This window comes from Natator depressus, chromosome 15 (genome assembly GCF_965152275.1).
Source record: "Natator depressus isolate rNatDep1 chromosome 15, rNatDep2.hap1, whole genome shotgun sequence".
Taxonomy (NCBI): domain Eukaryota; kingdom Metazoa; phylum Chordata; order Testudines; family Cheloniidae; genus Natator; species Natator depressus.
Genome location: NC_134248.1, coordinates 28,654,118 through 28,670,016, shown reverse-complemented (window position 1 = coordinate 28,670,016; position 15,899 = coordinate 28,654,118). Strand labels below are relative to the sequence as shown.

The following is a 15,899-nucleotide window of genomic DNA, read 5'->3' as shown; positions in this document are numbered from 1 at the left end:
CTTTTAGCAGCTATTTTTCTGTGCTGCTTATCCATCTCTTCTGGACTTAATCACAGAAGTTTCTTGCCCATCTCTTTCAGGAACTTTGTTTTGGGAGGCATGAAACAGCTAGATGACTTTATTTGGTGAAGTTAACCTACCGCCTGCTAAAGGACTTGAATATTGAGCATGCATCTCTTAGCCTAAACCATCCAGCCTGCTAAAATCTTAATCTTTTAATTCGCCTTTCTGGATTGGCTTCATTATGTACTAAATGTAAAACCACATCCATTGAACTATCATAAATTGTTACTGTGAAGTATTGCTCATCCTAAATGGTAATGGATTATGAAAAGGGTTTAATTTCTCGTAGTTGTACTGAGTTAATATTAAGCTGTGTATCAACACTTGAGACTTACTGTAAATCCTTAACTAATTAAAAGATTACGTTTAAAAAAACCTGCAAGGATTATGGCAGGATGAAAACCCACCAGTTTGGCATAGAAGATGCAAACTTTGTACTACGCTTCACTATCGTGTAGTCTTGCATGTATTTGAAGAGTTTTAAAAACTTTGAATGTGGCATCCCTGAACTGTAGTGGCATTTCTAGTATCGAAGTCCAAAATGACTGTCCCTAGATTCTTCATCTTGGGTCTTTCATTTTTGTGAATGTTTCATAATGTAGTGTCCTGTATTTAATTCACCTGTTTGTAACGCTTTCCTATAGTGCTTTACTTTTTCAAAGCATGTACAAATATTCACCCTCACATCACAAAGGAAGTATCCTATTGTCTAGCTGGGGAGACTAGGAACAATAATTGACATTTTCCAAACCCATACAGTGGCAAAGCTGGGATTAGAACTAGGGAGCTCCTGACTTCCAGCCTGCACTTTACTCCACTAGATGCAATATCCTGCTGTCTCCCTCTTTTATTTTTGGAACACTCCAGAAGAGCAATTTGGCAGAAAGGGGATTCTTCAATGGATGACTCCCATGTCACTAAACTGAACCAAAACCCCAAACTCTTTCAATGCACCTTTCCACCCAAGTGATCCCAGAGTGCTTTAGACTCATCCAAAGCTCGGTTTCTCCTATTGCTGGAATGGGGCCCCCAAGGGAAGAGGCAGCCAAGAGCATTTTGCACCAGCAATCTTACAAAACTGGTTTAGAGATGCAGCCAAGGTTCAATGTCCAGTTGAAAGTAGAGGGAAAGTACTGACTCCTAACAAGGTTAACCTTGGTAGCCTGGATCAGTTCTAAAGCCCCTATCCTTGTGAATAGTGCCCAGTGGTCCCAAATCTCAGTCAGGCTCTCATCTGAAAGGTGCCCCCTTTCCTGCCCACCCTGAACCATGGTGGGGCACTGGCTCAGTGTTGAGTAATAAAATAATATCCGATGAAGTGAGCTGTAGCTCACGAAAGGTCATGCTCAAATAAATTGGTTAGTCTCTAAGGTGCCACAAGTACTCCTTTTCTTTTTTTGAAAATAAAATATGGCAGTTCCTGAGTTTTCTTTAGAAGGCTCCTGTCGAGCAGTAACAGTGTTTGTTCCTGCTTAGCTTTTGTGACCTGCCTGCCTCTGTCCAGTGTCTTGTAGCTATAAAGGAGATGTTGCGGATCTAGCTCTGAAGGGGTTACATGAATTTTGGCCTTTTGACAGCACTGCTGATTCTGTTCTTGAGGGTAATCCTTTCAAATCTAAAATATTTTTTAAAATGTAACCCTAAAGAGAACCTATCTGTGAGCACGGCTCTTCCTCTTTCACTAGGGTTTTAGGAGAATCTCCTGGTTTCCTATGTGCTGTTTTTAAGACTGGCTGTTCTTGTTCCTGACCACAATTCAATAGCTCCTCCACAGATGTTCAGACCTCTTCTTTCATCTTTACCGTACTGTTAGACACAAGGGCAGTATTTCATTCAGTCAACCATTATGTCCATTTACGTTGTCTTGCTTAGTTATTTTTATTTGTGCTTTTGGGAGAGCATTCTGTGTGGGCCAGAGTCAGTGACTGTATTACCCTTTCAGTCTAGTAATGGCTCAGTTATTCATGGCAGCAGCAGGGTCTTCTCCCTAAATGTAAAAATCAGTGATCTATGGCCGTTTGTACTGCTGAGATAAGTTTCCTTTTGTGTCTGCTAGAACATCTAATGTAACTGCATAGTGTGGAGCCTATGGTCCTGTGTTATGTATGTGGGTGGCATGGTACGCAGTCACTTGCTTGCACTGTGGGAATGCTGGTCACCTGCACTTTTGTAAATAAATACACTGCACATCACTTGCCGTGTAGCTCTCCCAGCATCTTCCTCCAAACTTGTTAATAGATAAACATTTCTCCCCGCCAGTTTGTGGCTAATGGCCTTTATTTGTTACTTCCTAGTCACCTCTTTTTCCATCTTTATGCTCCTGCTTGAAGTGATAAGTGTTTCTGCTGTAGTAATAATCACCCTGATGGTTTCTGTAAAGGAAAGGGGTATGCATTATAAATCGTAGAGAGAAATTACTGTTCACCTGTAACAAAGGAACATTTCTGCAGACTTTTGACTGACCTTTTCACTGTATAACTCAGTTATTTTCTCCTCTCAGTTTGAACACTTAAAGTGCAGCTCTGCTCTGAAAAGGGACTAAAAATACCACTTTCTTACTGTTGCTGATGGGTGCCTCTGGGTGGCTAAGCTCTGCAAAGTCAATAGGGTGCCACAGTCCGTATGAACAGTGGTCTGTCTTATCAGTACTAAACTATACCAGAGAGTCTGTCTGCATTTTAAAGGGACGGGGGCTGCTGGCTCCCACTCCCCACATCCTTTCAGTGGAGCCCCAGATTCACTACCCCCAGGGACAGCTGGAGTACCAAATGCAGTGGGGGCTTGCTGGGGCTAACCTGCGTGGCTGGTAGACTGGAGTCTGCTGCCTCCTTGTAGGGGCATGGCACTAGTGAGTGCCCTTCTTGAGGGCAGTTTCCCTGAAGCTCTTCAGGGGTTCCTCTTGGGAGCTGTAGAGCTAATGTCCATGCTCTGCCAGAGCCGCCTGCCAACTGACTTGAACTTCCTGCTTTTAAACCCTCTTGCACCCATTGCATGATTGACAGGGCTGGAGGGGTGGAGTCAGCCTGGCTCACTGTAGCTCTTTAATCACTTGTCACCATGTGGGGCATCACACTTACCAAGAACAGCTGCTCCCCTGTGTTCTGGGTTATATCTAGTCTTTTAAGTGACAAGAATGAGTTTTGCTACAATTTGTGTTACATTCTCTTAGCTGCAGCATGGTTAAGATGGATTTATTTTCTCCTCCTTGTGCGTTCTGAACAGAATTGTTTCCGGGGTTCCAGTTACAGAACCAGTCAGTTCCATGTGTTAATCCTCACTGAAGGCCATGGGTTTGCACAGGTGTTGCTGAGCTGATAATCTGAAGACGGCGGAGTTTGGCAGGAATCAGTGGCCTGTTTTGGCTCCCAGTTCTGTTGTGGCTATCAGTAGCCAAAAAAGAAAGAATCCATTTTGATTCTCAGAGCTCAGGTGGTTTGCAAGGCTGGGTATAAAAAAAATAATCTTTATTTGTAAATGGAGCACATTTATTCACAAGTCACTGATAGATGATAAATATGGAGACCAATCATGTCATTTTTAATGTTGTTTCAGAGTACAACAGCTTATTGAGCTAATGGTATTACAAGATAGCTAGTTTTAAAATGAGCTGCATTTTAGATAATGAGAAGCATGAAGTACAATCATTTAGGAGGATAAGCTTGTAACACAGTCTCCTGTTTGCTTGCAGACTTGGTGTTCAGGCTTTATCTTGATCATGCAGACAGGAAAAATTTTCTAGTTTAATTCATTTGTTCAAACTGATATTTTTCTCCCAATAAGAATCTTGATGATGATTGTTACAAACCCAAATCTAGACTGGCAAGTGCTCACTTTTCTCAGTCTGCAACTAATCATTGTAGCCCCCTCTTTTGCTAAGAAAATTAATTAAAAGCCTTACCTAGGAATGGCCATTTATTTATTTACATTTGCAGACAGTACCTTACATGACCATCTATTCCTTTTGATTTAGCTCTTTAGTTTGGATTTAATTTGTGGCGTGTCTTTTAAAAGATGCTCAGTTTTGAAATGTTAGACTGTTTTTTTTTTTTTAAAGTTGATATTTTAAAATGTGGTGACTTCATACATCAGTTCGTTGTTTTAACCTGTTTATACGTTTTACCTTGTTGCATGCAAAAAGGCATAAGTAGATTCTAGCTCTCAATTTGAGAGTTTCTGGTTTATTATTTGTATTGTTTGAGTCTTCAACATTTTAATTTTAAAAGATTTCAGAAGCAACTGAGGAATTGAGACAGGGACACCATTGTTTGTTGAGCCTGAATTTAGGTTTTTAGGAAATGGTTGCGCCTTGTTTTTATAACTGCGTTGACTTGTATTCCCTTAGGATCTACATCTTGTTTTATTCTTGACAAATACATCGTAATGTCAATAGTACTTGAAAGCTAATGTCCAGCCCCTTTGTAAATCCTTCTATGTAGAGAACTTGGAATTGAATAATCAACAGTCATGTGAAGGCAGCTCGCGCCCCAGGGTCAGGAAACCACCACACAGTAGAATTGAGACTCGATTGCAGCTCTTTATATGTAAAGAAACTAGAATCCGGTCAGGAACTTCGCTGAACCCCTTCTTATAGGTTATAACTTTGCAAAAGGAAAGGACATGGTCCGCTTGAAATCTAGTCAGTTTTAAAGAATGAGTTGAAGACAATTTCAGGTACTGCACCTGCCCAAATCCTCCTTCCAATCTTTCCAATTTATTTGAGCATAAGCTTTCGTGAGCTACAGCTCACTTCATGTAGCTCATGAAAGCTTATGTTCAAATTGGTTAGTCTCTAAGGTGCCACAAGTACTCCTTTTCTTTTTGCGAATACAGACTAACACGGTTGCTACTCTGAAACCTTCCAATCTTTACAGTTTTTAGTCACATTTCCCTATCTGAAAAAATATTGATTTACTTGTTTTTGTGTGAAAGACCAAAAGGAACAGAAGAAACCGTGTGAATGACTTAATATAAAATGTTCCTTTTTTAATTTTCACTTACAGCAAGCTCAAGTGTTTTGCACCAATCGTAGGTAATAAAAGATTATCAGACAATAGAGCGATGTTGAAGCTGCCAGAGTCCTTTTGTTGTAGTACCAGTGAACAATTTGAGTAATTGAAAGAACTATAAATTACTAGAATTCTGTCTTCTCAAACTCAGATGAACACCAGGCAGTAGCTAATTTTCTTGTAAGATTTATCCTTCCAATTGGCTTGATTTAGGCAAGTGCTCTAGAGATTTGCTAACCTCTTGATAGAAATGTGAATAATTTTTGTTGCAAATAAGTGTGGAAATTGTTTTTATAGAGAATCTTGTCACTCTCTTGGTCCCCGTCCAGTTCCTAGTGCAGAGAGATCCACATCACAAATGGCACTAATTGATGGTCTTGTCAGTCAGCAGTTTGGGCAAGGATTGAATGGGCTATGCAGACAGAACTCTCACCGTAGACAAACTCCTTCCAGTAGAAGGCAAAGATGTCTCCTGGTGGGTAGGTTGGTGTATCTATGGGAAGTCTGCATGGGTGACTTTTCTTTTCTGGGAATAGAGGGGTACACTCTGCACAGCTGTCACGTGTTTTCCACAAAAACTAAATTCATGAAAGGTGACAACAGTTAAGCTGTGAAGAAGTTCCAGTGTCCAGAACGCCCCTTTGATATAACTCTTATCTCGGGTATCTGTAACTGTTGCCAGTCTCCACAAAAAAATTTAGGGTGGCAAAATAAGAACCTTTATACTCTCCTTGCTATGTGGGGGACACAACTAAGCAGGTGCCACCACTCCATAATCCCACACAGTCAGGAGAACTTGAGGGTCTAACTTCCTTTGCCAGAAGTATGTCCCAGTAACACCCACTGGAGCTGGGCTGGCAAAGCAGACACGTTGCTGAAAGAAGAAAGCCCCCATGTTTGCTGCAGGTCTGTGTATGTACATGTCTCAAAGTCAGAAATTGTCAGGATATTGATGAGTCTGGGGCAGTGCTGCATGAGAGTCATAAACACACGAAATTAAGGCTTATGAAATTGTTGTTTGGAGGAGATGGTGGAGTAGAGTGTGGGAAATGTTCTTTTACCCTGTGAAATGCTGTGTGTTGCCTGGTTTGGTCTGCACGTTACAGCTCTCCCTCTTTCTTCCTTTAGACAGGTAGAATTGACAAGTCATACCCAACAGTATGTGGTCACACAGGACCGGTGCTTGACATAGACTGGAGTCCCCATAATGATCAAGTCATTGCCAGTGGTTCTGAGGACTGCACTGTCATGGTAAGTTAATAAAAAGCATATTTAAAAGCCTGAGACCTGGTTTCTATTTAGAAAACTTCACTTGTGTTTGATCTTCAAATAAAATTTCTTTGGAAAAGTATTGGGTGAGCTTTTATGGTACTGATGCTTCATTGACTTCAGAAATAATTCCACTAGAGAGGCTATTCCAGCTTAAGAGTTGACTGTGCAGGTGACGCTCTGCTTCCAAAGACAGGTAAGTGTCTCCTGTAACAGCTCTCTGCTCTCAGCACCCGCTGGAAGTCTCATTCTGCAATCTGCTGAAGGCCTCCGCTCCCATTGACTTCGGTGATAGTAGTGGTCACTCTGTACTTGCAGGATCCAACCCTGGCTAAGCAATGACACTAGTGTATCTGGAGGAGCTAATTAAACAAATTGGAATGAAGAGGAGGGTGTTTAACAGCCCCATCAGTACTGCACAACAGGATGGATGAAGTCACCAAGGAGCCGAGTCCCCCTTTGGGGATATCAGTGCTCTATTGTAGTTAAGTGAGACTCTGAACGTTATAAAGGGAAGTATGAGACAGGATGCAGCAGGTCAGATAACATATTACCATGATCAGCGTTCAGAACAATACTGTGTGGTTTTTACATATGATGGTCACCCAATTATTAACTGGGAAGAAACCGGTAAATTTGAACCCTATGTGAAAACACAGATTACAGGATTTTGAATTTCCACAATTGTCCATTTGACATTTCATTGCATTGTTCAAGAAAATCAAAGCCCAAAACTCGTAGAGGAACCTTCTCTTCTGAGAATCCAGATATCGGGTCTGCCTTGGCATTATTGGTTTGGCCTTTCTCCATCCTTCCTAACTGTTCCAAAAACAAAATCTATCGGTAAATGCAAGTCTCTTCCCTGGTCTCACAGACAGGGTCTTTAAGGGTGAGGAGGAAGAAAGAAGTGATCATGACAGAGCCAGTCATGGACATGTATCCTTTTATAGTGCTTTGAAGAAGGCAGATGTGGCTCCGACCCCCAGAGCTCCCAACTGGAGAGGTGTGGGATTGAAGAAGAGTCAGGAGGGTGGGAATGGGGCAAAGGAGGACAAACCCAGTTGCTCTTAGGACTGTTGCAGCCCTTGATTTAAGGGTGAACACCTTACTTTTGTCTACATCCACAGGATGTGTAGATATGTCAAAACTTTAACAGGGTTCTAAATTTTGCACCTGCCAACCTTGAACATGGGTTCCCTTTTAACTTGGGTTAGAGCACTTTGAACAATAAATGGCCTTGATCAGTGATAGGCATTGACTCCATAACAAATATAAGAAAATCCTTCCCCAAAAAAAAAAAAAAAGTATTCACACACCAAAAAAACCCTCAAACTTGTGATTTGTAAAGTTCACGACTGATCTAGAATTGTTTGAAATGGTGTCAGAATGTTCTGTAAGAAACCACAATTCAGAAGGCATGTGAAATGGAACGAATACTCTCTGAAATATAAACATCAGCAGAACTGGTAAACCTTAAATCTAGAACTTCTTTGTAGAAGAAGAAATAAGCCCCTAATCCAAGTTGCAATGAGAAGCACTTTGCTGATCTTTCCACATAAATCAATACCTCTGGATGTTCCAAAGTGCAATTATAGCTTGTCTAAGTAACCGCTAATGTAGGGACAAACTGTCTACAAATACCCGGGTAGAATGGGGGAAATGGCGAACCGCGGCCGCTGGAAGCTTGGGGCAACCGTGCCTGCGGACAGTCAATGTACACAAATGGTATTGCGGCCCACCAACGGATTACCATGACAGGCTGCAGGTTGCCCACCACTGATCTAATGGGTCTCTTTCCATCTCTAATTGCTATTATATCTTGGCACTGGTAATTTAGCATTGTCTTCAGTATCGGTTTCAAATTCCTGCTTCCTAAACTATCTGTCTTATTAGTTTGAATAAACGCCAATATATCTAAGTTGTCAATTAGTTCTGAACTCTTCATTAATGACTAAAATGAAGCAAGAGAAACATGCTGGTGCCCTGACAGAGAAATCCACACAGGCTTGTGCAGGAGTGTGCAGTTCACTTTTGGAAAATTCCATTTTTAATTGACTGTGAATTTGGGGCACACTGTTCAGGAATCTGTACTACCTTCAGTCCACAGCAGGTCTCCCACTGACATCAATGAGATGTTTGCAAGGAGATGCAGGATAGAACATAGCCTATAGGTAGGAAGTAACCTAATAATGAAAAAAGTCAGATTGTCTTTTGATGGAAAAATCATTCTTACCTATAGGAGTCCTGCCATTTCTGCCTTATGTTCCTCTCTTCTCCATCCTTCTTTCGTTTTTTTCTGTCTCCCCTCCATTTTTGCCTCTGCATTTCCTTTCCTCCAACAGTTCCCAACCATGGGTTTCACTCTGATGTCTGTTCCATCTGATAAAATGATCAGCAATGAAATAGTTAATGACATGTAAGCTGTCAGTAGGCTTTAGTTAGCATCCTGTTAAGATAAAGGGGGTGGGGGAGTTCGTGCCTCCCATAGCCGTTGTTTCACGCTCTCTACAGACTCAGGAAGACGCCATGGCGTCGGTGACATTTGTGTTCCATTGCGATGGTTAACTTCGCATGAAGGCTAGAAACTTTTTATTGAAATGAAAGCTCAGATTCTGCAGACTGGAGATGCAATAAGAAGAGCTGCCTTACTGGGTCAGACCGTGGTCCATCTTGCCCAGTATCTTGTCTTCAACAGTGACCTGTACCAGATCTTCAGGAGGAGTGTACAGAACAGAGCAGTTACGGAGTGATCCACCCACTCCTGGCTTCTGGTAGTCAGAGGTATGGGGTTGCATCCCTGGGTATCTTGACTAATAGTCATTGATGGACCTATTCTCCTTGCACTTACGCAGTTCTTTTTTGAACCCAGTTACACTTTGGCCATCACAACACGCAATGGCAATGAGTTCCACAGGTTAGATGTATGTTCTTTAAAAAAGTATTTCCTCTTGTTTGTATTAACCCTGCTGCCTCAGTGGGTGATCCCTGGCTTTTGTATTGGGGTGGAAAAGGTAAATAACACTTGTTTGTACACCATTCATGATATCAGACCTCTATCATATCCCCCATTAGTCATCTCTTTCCTAAGATGAACAGCCCTAATCTTTAAAGTCTGTCCTCATATAGAAGTCATTCCATACCCTTGATCATCTTCATGGCATTTCTCTGAACTGTTTCCAGTTCCACTATATCCTTTCTGTGAAATGCTCAGGGGGATTAGAGAGGCTATTAAAATAAACTCAGTAATAATGGGGGATTTCAACTATTCCCCATATTGACTGGGTACATATCCCCTCAGGTAGGGATGCAGAGAAAATTTCTTGACACCTTAAATGACTGCTTCTTGGAGCAGCTAGTCCTGGAACCCACCAGAGGAGAGGCAATTCTTCATTTAGTTCTAAGTGGAGTACAGGATCAGGTCCAAGAGGTGAATATAGCTGGACTGCTTGGTAATAGTGACCATAACATAATTAAATTTAACATCCCTATGTCGGGGAAAACACCACGGCAGCCCGACACTGTAGCATTTAATTTCAGAAAGGGAAACTACACAAAAATGAGGAGGTTAGTGGAACAGGAGGAGACTTATCAAAGGAGACTCAAGGAGCTTGGCTTGTTTAGCCTAACTAAAAGAAGGTTGAGGGGGGATATGATTGCTCTCTATAAATATATCAGAGGGATAAATACCCGAGAGGGAGAGGAATTATTTAAGCTCAGTACCAATGTGGACACAAGAACAAATGGATATAAACTGGTCATTGGGAAGTTTAGACCTGAAATTAGACGAAGGTTTCTAACCATCAGAGGCGTGAACTTCTGGAATAGCCTTCCAAGGGAAGCAGTGGGGGCAAAAGACCTATCTGTCTTTAAGATTAAGCTCGGTAAGTTTATGGAGCAGGTGGTATGATGGGATAACATGATTTTGGTAATTAGTTGATCTTTAAATATTCATGGTAAATAGGCCCAATGGCCTGTGATGGGATGTTAGATGGGGTGGGATCTGAGTTACTACAGAAAATTCTTTCCTGGGTATCTGGCTGGTGAATCTTGCCCACATGCTCAGGGTTCAGCTGATCACCATATTTGGGGTCGGGAAGGAATTTTCCTCCAGGGCAGATTGGAAGAGGCGCTGAAGGTTTTTTGCCTTCCTCTGTAGAATGGGGCATGGGTCACTTGTTGGAGGATTATCTGCTCCTTGAAGTCTTTAAACCATGATTTGAGGACTTCAGTAGCTCAGACATAGGTGAGAGGTTTTTCTCAGGAGTGGGTGGGTGAGATTCTGTGGCCTGCGTTGTGCAGGAGGTCGGACTAGATGATCATAATGGTCCCTTCTGACCTTAGTATCTATGAACAGAAATTAAAAGGTACAGCACCAAAAATAAAATCCCTGCAAGCTGCATGGAAACTTTTTAAAGACACCATAATATAGGCTCAACTTAAATGTATACCCCAAATTAAAAAACATAGAGAACCAAAAAAGAGCCACCATGGCTAAACAACAAAGTAAAAGAAGCAGTAAGAGGAAAAAAGGCATCTCTTAAAAAGTGGAGGTTAAATCCTAATGAGGAAAATAGAAAGGAGCATAAACTCTGGCAAATGAAGTGTGAAAATATAATTAGGAAGATTAAAAAAAGAATTTGAAGAACAGCTAGCCAAAGAGTCAAAGTAATAGCAAAAAAATTTGTAAGTACATCAGAAGCAGAAAGCCTACTAAACAACCAGTGGGGCCGCTGACAATCAAGATGCTAAAGGAGCACTCAAGGACGATAAGGCCATTGCAGAGAAACTAAATGAATTCTTTCCGTCTGTCCTCACAGTTGAGGATGTGAGGGAGAATCCCAAACCTGAGCCTGAGAGTTTTAGGTGACAAATCCGAGGAACTGTCCCTGATTGAGGTGTCATTAGAGGAGGTTTTGGAACAAATTGATAAACTAAACAGCAATAAGTATTCACCCAAGAGTTCTGAAGGAACTCAAATGTGAAATTGCAGGACTATTAACTGTCGTCTGTAACCTATCATTTAAATCAGTTTCTGTACCAAATGACTGGAGAATAGCTAACATGACGCCAATTTTTAAAAACGGCTCCAGTGGTGACCCCAGCAATTATAGGCCGGTACTCCTGACTTCAGTACTGGGCGAACTGGTTGAAACCATAGTAAAGAACAAAATTATCAGACACACAAATGAACATAATTTGTTGGGGAATAGTCGACATGGTTTTTGTAAAGGGAAGTCATGCCTCGCCAATCTATTAGACTTCTTTGAGGGGGTCAACAAGCATGTGGACAAGGGGGATCCAGTGGATATAGTGTATTTAGATTTTCAGAAAGCCTTTGACAAGGACCCTCACCAAAGGCTCTTAAGCAAAGTAAGCTATCATGGGATAAGAGGGAAGGTTCTCTTGTATTGGTAACCGGTTAAAAGATAGGAAAAACAGGGTAGGAATAAATGGTCAGCTTTCAGAAAGGAGAGAATGTACCGACCACTGTGATGGTCAGTACTGGGACCAGTCCTATTCAGCATGCTCCTAAATGATCTGGGAAAGGGGGTAAATAGTGAGGTGGCAAAATCTGAAGATGATACAAAAAAGTACTCAAGATAGTTAAGTCCCATGCAGACTGCGAAGAGCTACAAAAGGATCTCTCAAAACTGGGTGACTGGGCAACAAAATGGCAGATGCAATTCAATGTTGATAAAAGAAACGTGTAATGCACATTGGGAAACGTTATCCCAACTATACATATAAAATGAGGGGGTCTAAATTAGCTGTTATCTGTCAAGAAAGAGATCTTGGAGTCATTGTGGATAGTTCTCTGAAAACATCCACTCAGTGTGCAGCGGCAGTCAAAAAAGCGAACAGAATGTTGGGAATCATTAAGAAAGGGATAGATAATAAGACAGAAAATATCAGATTGCCTCTATATAAATATCCATGGTATGCCCACATCTTGAGTACTGCGTGCAGATGTGGTTGCCCCATCTCAAAAAAGATGGACTTGGAAAAGGTTCAGAAAAGAGCAACAAAAATGATTGAGGGTATGGAACTGCTGCCGTATGAGGAGAGATTAATAAGACTGGGACTTTTCAGCTCAGAAAAGAGACGACTAAGTGGGGAAAGGATAGAGGTCTATAAAATCATGACTGGTGTGGAGAAAGTAAGGAAGTATTATTTATTCCTTCTCATAATACAAGAACTAGGGACCACCAAACGAAATTAATAGGCAGCAGGTTTAAAGCAAAAAAGTATTTTTTCATACAACGCATAGTCTACCTGTAGAACTCCTTGCCAGAGGATGTTGTGAAGGCCAAGACTATAACAGGGTTCAAAAATTCATGATAGATAAATTAATGGAGGATAGGTCCATCAATTGCTATTAGCCAGGATGGGCAGGAATGGTTTCCCTAGCCTCTGTTTGCCAGAAGCTGGGAATGAGCCACAGGGGATGGATCACTTGATGATCACCTGTTCTGTACATTCCCTCTGGGGCACCTAGCATGGGCCACTGTCAGAAGACAAGATGCTGGGCTAGATGGACATTTGGTCTGACCCAGTATGGCCGTTCTTATGTTTTGATGTGGGGCAAACAGAACTGAACAGAGCGTTCAACATGTGGGTGCACCATGGACTTATTTATTGGCATTATGATATTTTGTCATATTTTCTATCCCTTTCCTAAAAGTTCCTAACACACCATTAGCCCTTTTTGACAGCTGCTGCACATTGAGTGGAGGTTTTCAGAGAACTATCCACAGTCACTCCAAGATCTTGTTCTTGGGTGGTAACAGCTAATTTAGAACCCAACATTGTGTGTGTGTGTGTGTGTGTATATATATATATATATATATATATATATATATATATATATATATATATATATATATATATATATAGTTGGCATTATTTTTTCCAATGTCCTTTACTTTGCGTTTCTCAATATTGAATTTCATCTGCCATTTTGTTCCCTTGACACCCAGTTTTGTGAGATTCCTCTAACTCCTTGCAGTGTGTTTTGGACTCAACTGTCTTGAATAATTTTTTCTTCTGCAAACTTTGCCACTTCACTGTTCGCACCCCCTTTTCCAGTTCATTAATGAATCTGTTGAACAGCAGAGGTCCCAGTACAGATCCTTTGGGGACCCTACTGTTCACCTCACTTCATTATAAAAAAAATGATTTATTCCTACCCTTTGTTTCCTGCCTTTTAACCAGTAACTGATTCATGAGAGAACCTTCTCTCTTATCCCATGGCTGCTTAGTTTCCTTAAGAGCCTTTAGTGAGGGACCTTGTCAAAGACTTTCTGAAAATCCATGTATGCTGTATCAACTGGATCACCCTTATCTACAGACTTCTTGATTTCCCTCAAATAATTCTAATAAATAGGTGAGGCAAAACTTCCCTTTATAAAAGCCATGTTGACTCTTCCCCAACATATCATATTTATCTGTGTGTCTGATAATTCTGATCTTTACTACAGTTTCTGCCAATTTGTCCGGTACTTAATTCTGGCTCACTGGCCTACAGTTGCCAGGATTTCCTCTGGAGCTCCTTTTAAAAATTTGGCATTCTGGTCCATCAGGTACAGAGGCTGATTTCAGTGATAGGTTACATATTACAGTTGTTCAATTTCATATTTGGGTTTCTTCAGAACTCTTGGGTGAATACCATTTGGTCCCAGTGACTTATAACTTTTTAATTTATACTTTTTTTTTTAAATAAAACCTCTTCTATTGACACATCAGTCTGGGATGGTACTTCAGAAAGCTGATTCTGCAGCCTGAAGATGCCATGTGGGCCCTATATATGCCTCAAGCACGTCTGATATTTGAGACCTCTAGTCCAAGTGGTTAGAGCAGAGGATTAGGAGTTAGGACCTCCTGCGTTCTATTTCCATCTTTGCCACTGATCTACTTTATAGCCTTAGGCAAGCTATGCTGAGGTTTAACTGTTTGCAGGGTGCTTCGAGAGCCGCAGATAAAAGGTGCTGTACATCTGATCTAAGTGAAATATCTGAAGTACTTACCCCAGGTGTAAATTTTCCACCAAAAATTTGTATGAAAATGCTAAACCTTTAGGCCAGCTCATCCCTGTAAGACCACTTTCTTTATTAAGATGGATGCACTAGCCTTTGTAAACATACACAATTAGGCCTGATTTACTCATTGGGGGGGGGGGGAGGGGAATCGATTTAAGTATGTGAATAATGTAGCTGAAGTCAGCGTACTTAGATCTACTTACCATGGTGTCTTCACTGCAGTAAGTCGACGGGTGACGCTCTCCTGTCGACTCCACTTGCGCCTCTCGCCCTGGTAGAGTACCGGAGTTGATGAGTGTGTGCTCGGCAGTCGATTTATTGTGTCTCGACTAGACGTGATAAATCAAACCCCGCTGGATTGATCGCTGCCCCTCGATCCAGATCCAGCAGGTAATGTAGACAAGCCCTTAGTGTCTTTGCTTTGGGTGCAAAGAAATGAGAGCAGGAAAAATTCACATGCCTGTCTCTAGTCTATAGAAATAGGTCCTTAATATATTGGAAGAACATTCTTCTGTGTCCCCATGATACAAAAACAAATCATGCCGAACCAACCTTATTTCTTCCTTTTATAGAGTTACTAGCCTAGTGGATAGGGAGAAGGAGTAGACATGATATATCTTTAATTTTAATAAGAGTTTTGACATAGTCCCACATGACATTCTCATTAGTAAACTAGGAAATGTGGTCTAGATGAAATTATTATAAGTTGGCTGCACAACTTGTTGAAAGACCACACTCAAGGAGTAGTTGTCAATTGTTTGCTGTCAGACTGGGAGGTTTCAGAGTAGCAGCCGTGTTAGTCTGTATCTGCAAAAAGAACAGGAGGACTTGTGGCACCTTACAGACTAACAAATTTGAGCATAAGCTTTCATGAGCTACAGCTCACTTCATCAGATGCAACGGGGAGGGGTTATCTAGTGGGGTCCTGCAGGGATCAGTCCTAGGTCCAGGCCTAGTCAGTATTTTCTTTAATAACTTGGCCAATGGAGTGGGCAGAATGCTTGTAAAATTTGTGGATGATACAATGCTGGGAGGTGTTGCAAGGGGTTGGAGGACAAGATTAAAATTCAAAATGACCGTGACAAATTGGAGAATTGGTTTGAAATCAAGAAGATGAAATTCAGTAAATAGAGATCCGAAGTATTTCGCTTAGGAAGGAAAAACCAAAGGCACAACTACAAATTGGGGAATAAGTAGCTAGGTGAAAAGGGTCTGGGGTTATAGTGGATCACAAATTGAATCTGAGTCAACAGGGTGATGCAGTTGTGAAAAAAGGCTAATATTCTGAGGTGTATTAACAGGAGTGTTGTATGTAAAACACAGGAGGTAACTGTCCCACTCTACTTGGCCCTGGTGAGGCCTCAGCAGGAGTACTGTGTCCAGTTCTGGGTGCCACGCTCTCTAGGAAAGATGTGGACAAATTGGAGAGATTCCAGAGGAGAGCACCAAAAATGATAAAAGGTTTAGAAAACTTGACCTGTGAGGAAAGGATAAAAAAAATTGGACATGTTTAGTCTTGAGAAAA

At 41.3% G+C, this 15,899-nt stretch overlaps 1 protein-coding gene and 1 long non-coding RNA gene across 2 annotated transcripts in view; one reads left to right on the top strand and one right to left on the bottom strand.

Annotated features, from left to right (window-relative positions):
- CORO1C (coronin 1C) overlaps positions 1-15,899 on the top strand; it is a 76,839-nt gene that overhangs the window by 42,479 nt on the left and 18,461 nt on the right. Inside the window, exon 3 of the mRNA XM_074973039.1 lies at positions 6,198-6,320. Within this exon, the coding sequence (XP_074829140.1) occupies positions 6,198-6,320 (123 nt within the window). The remainder of the gene's footprint in view (positions 1-6,197; positions 6,321-15,899) is intronic.
- Positions 2,360-14,686, bottom strand: LOC141999513 (uncharacterized). Its single transcript, XR_012642024.1, has 3 exons — positions 14,578-14,686; positions 8,572-8,717; positions 2,360-2,435 (listed from the first exon to the last, which is right to left on the bottom strand). It is a non-coding gene; the product is annotated as an uncharacterized LOC141999513 (long non-coding RNA).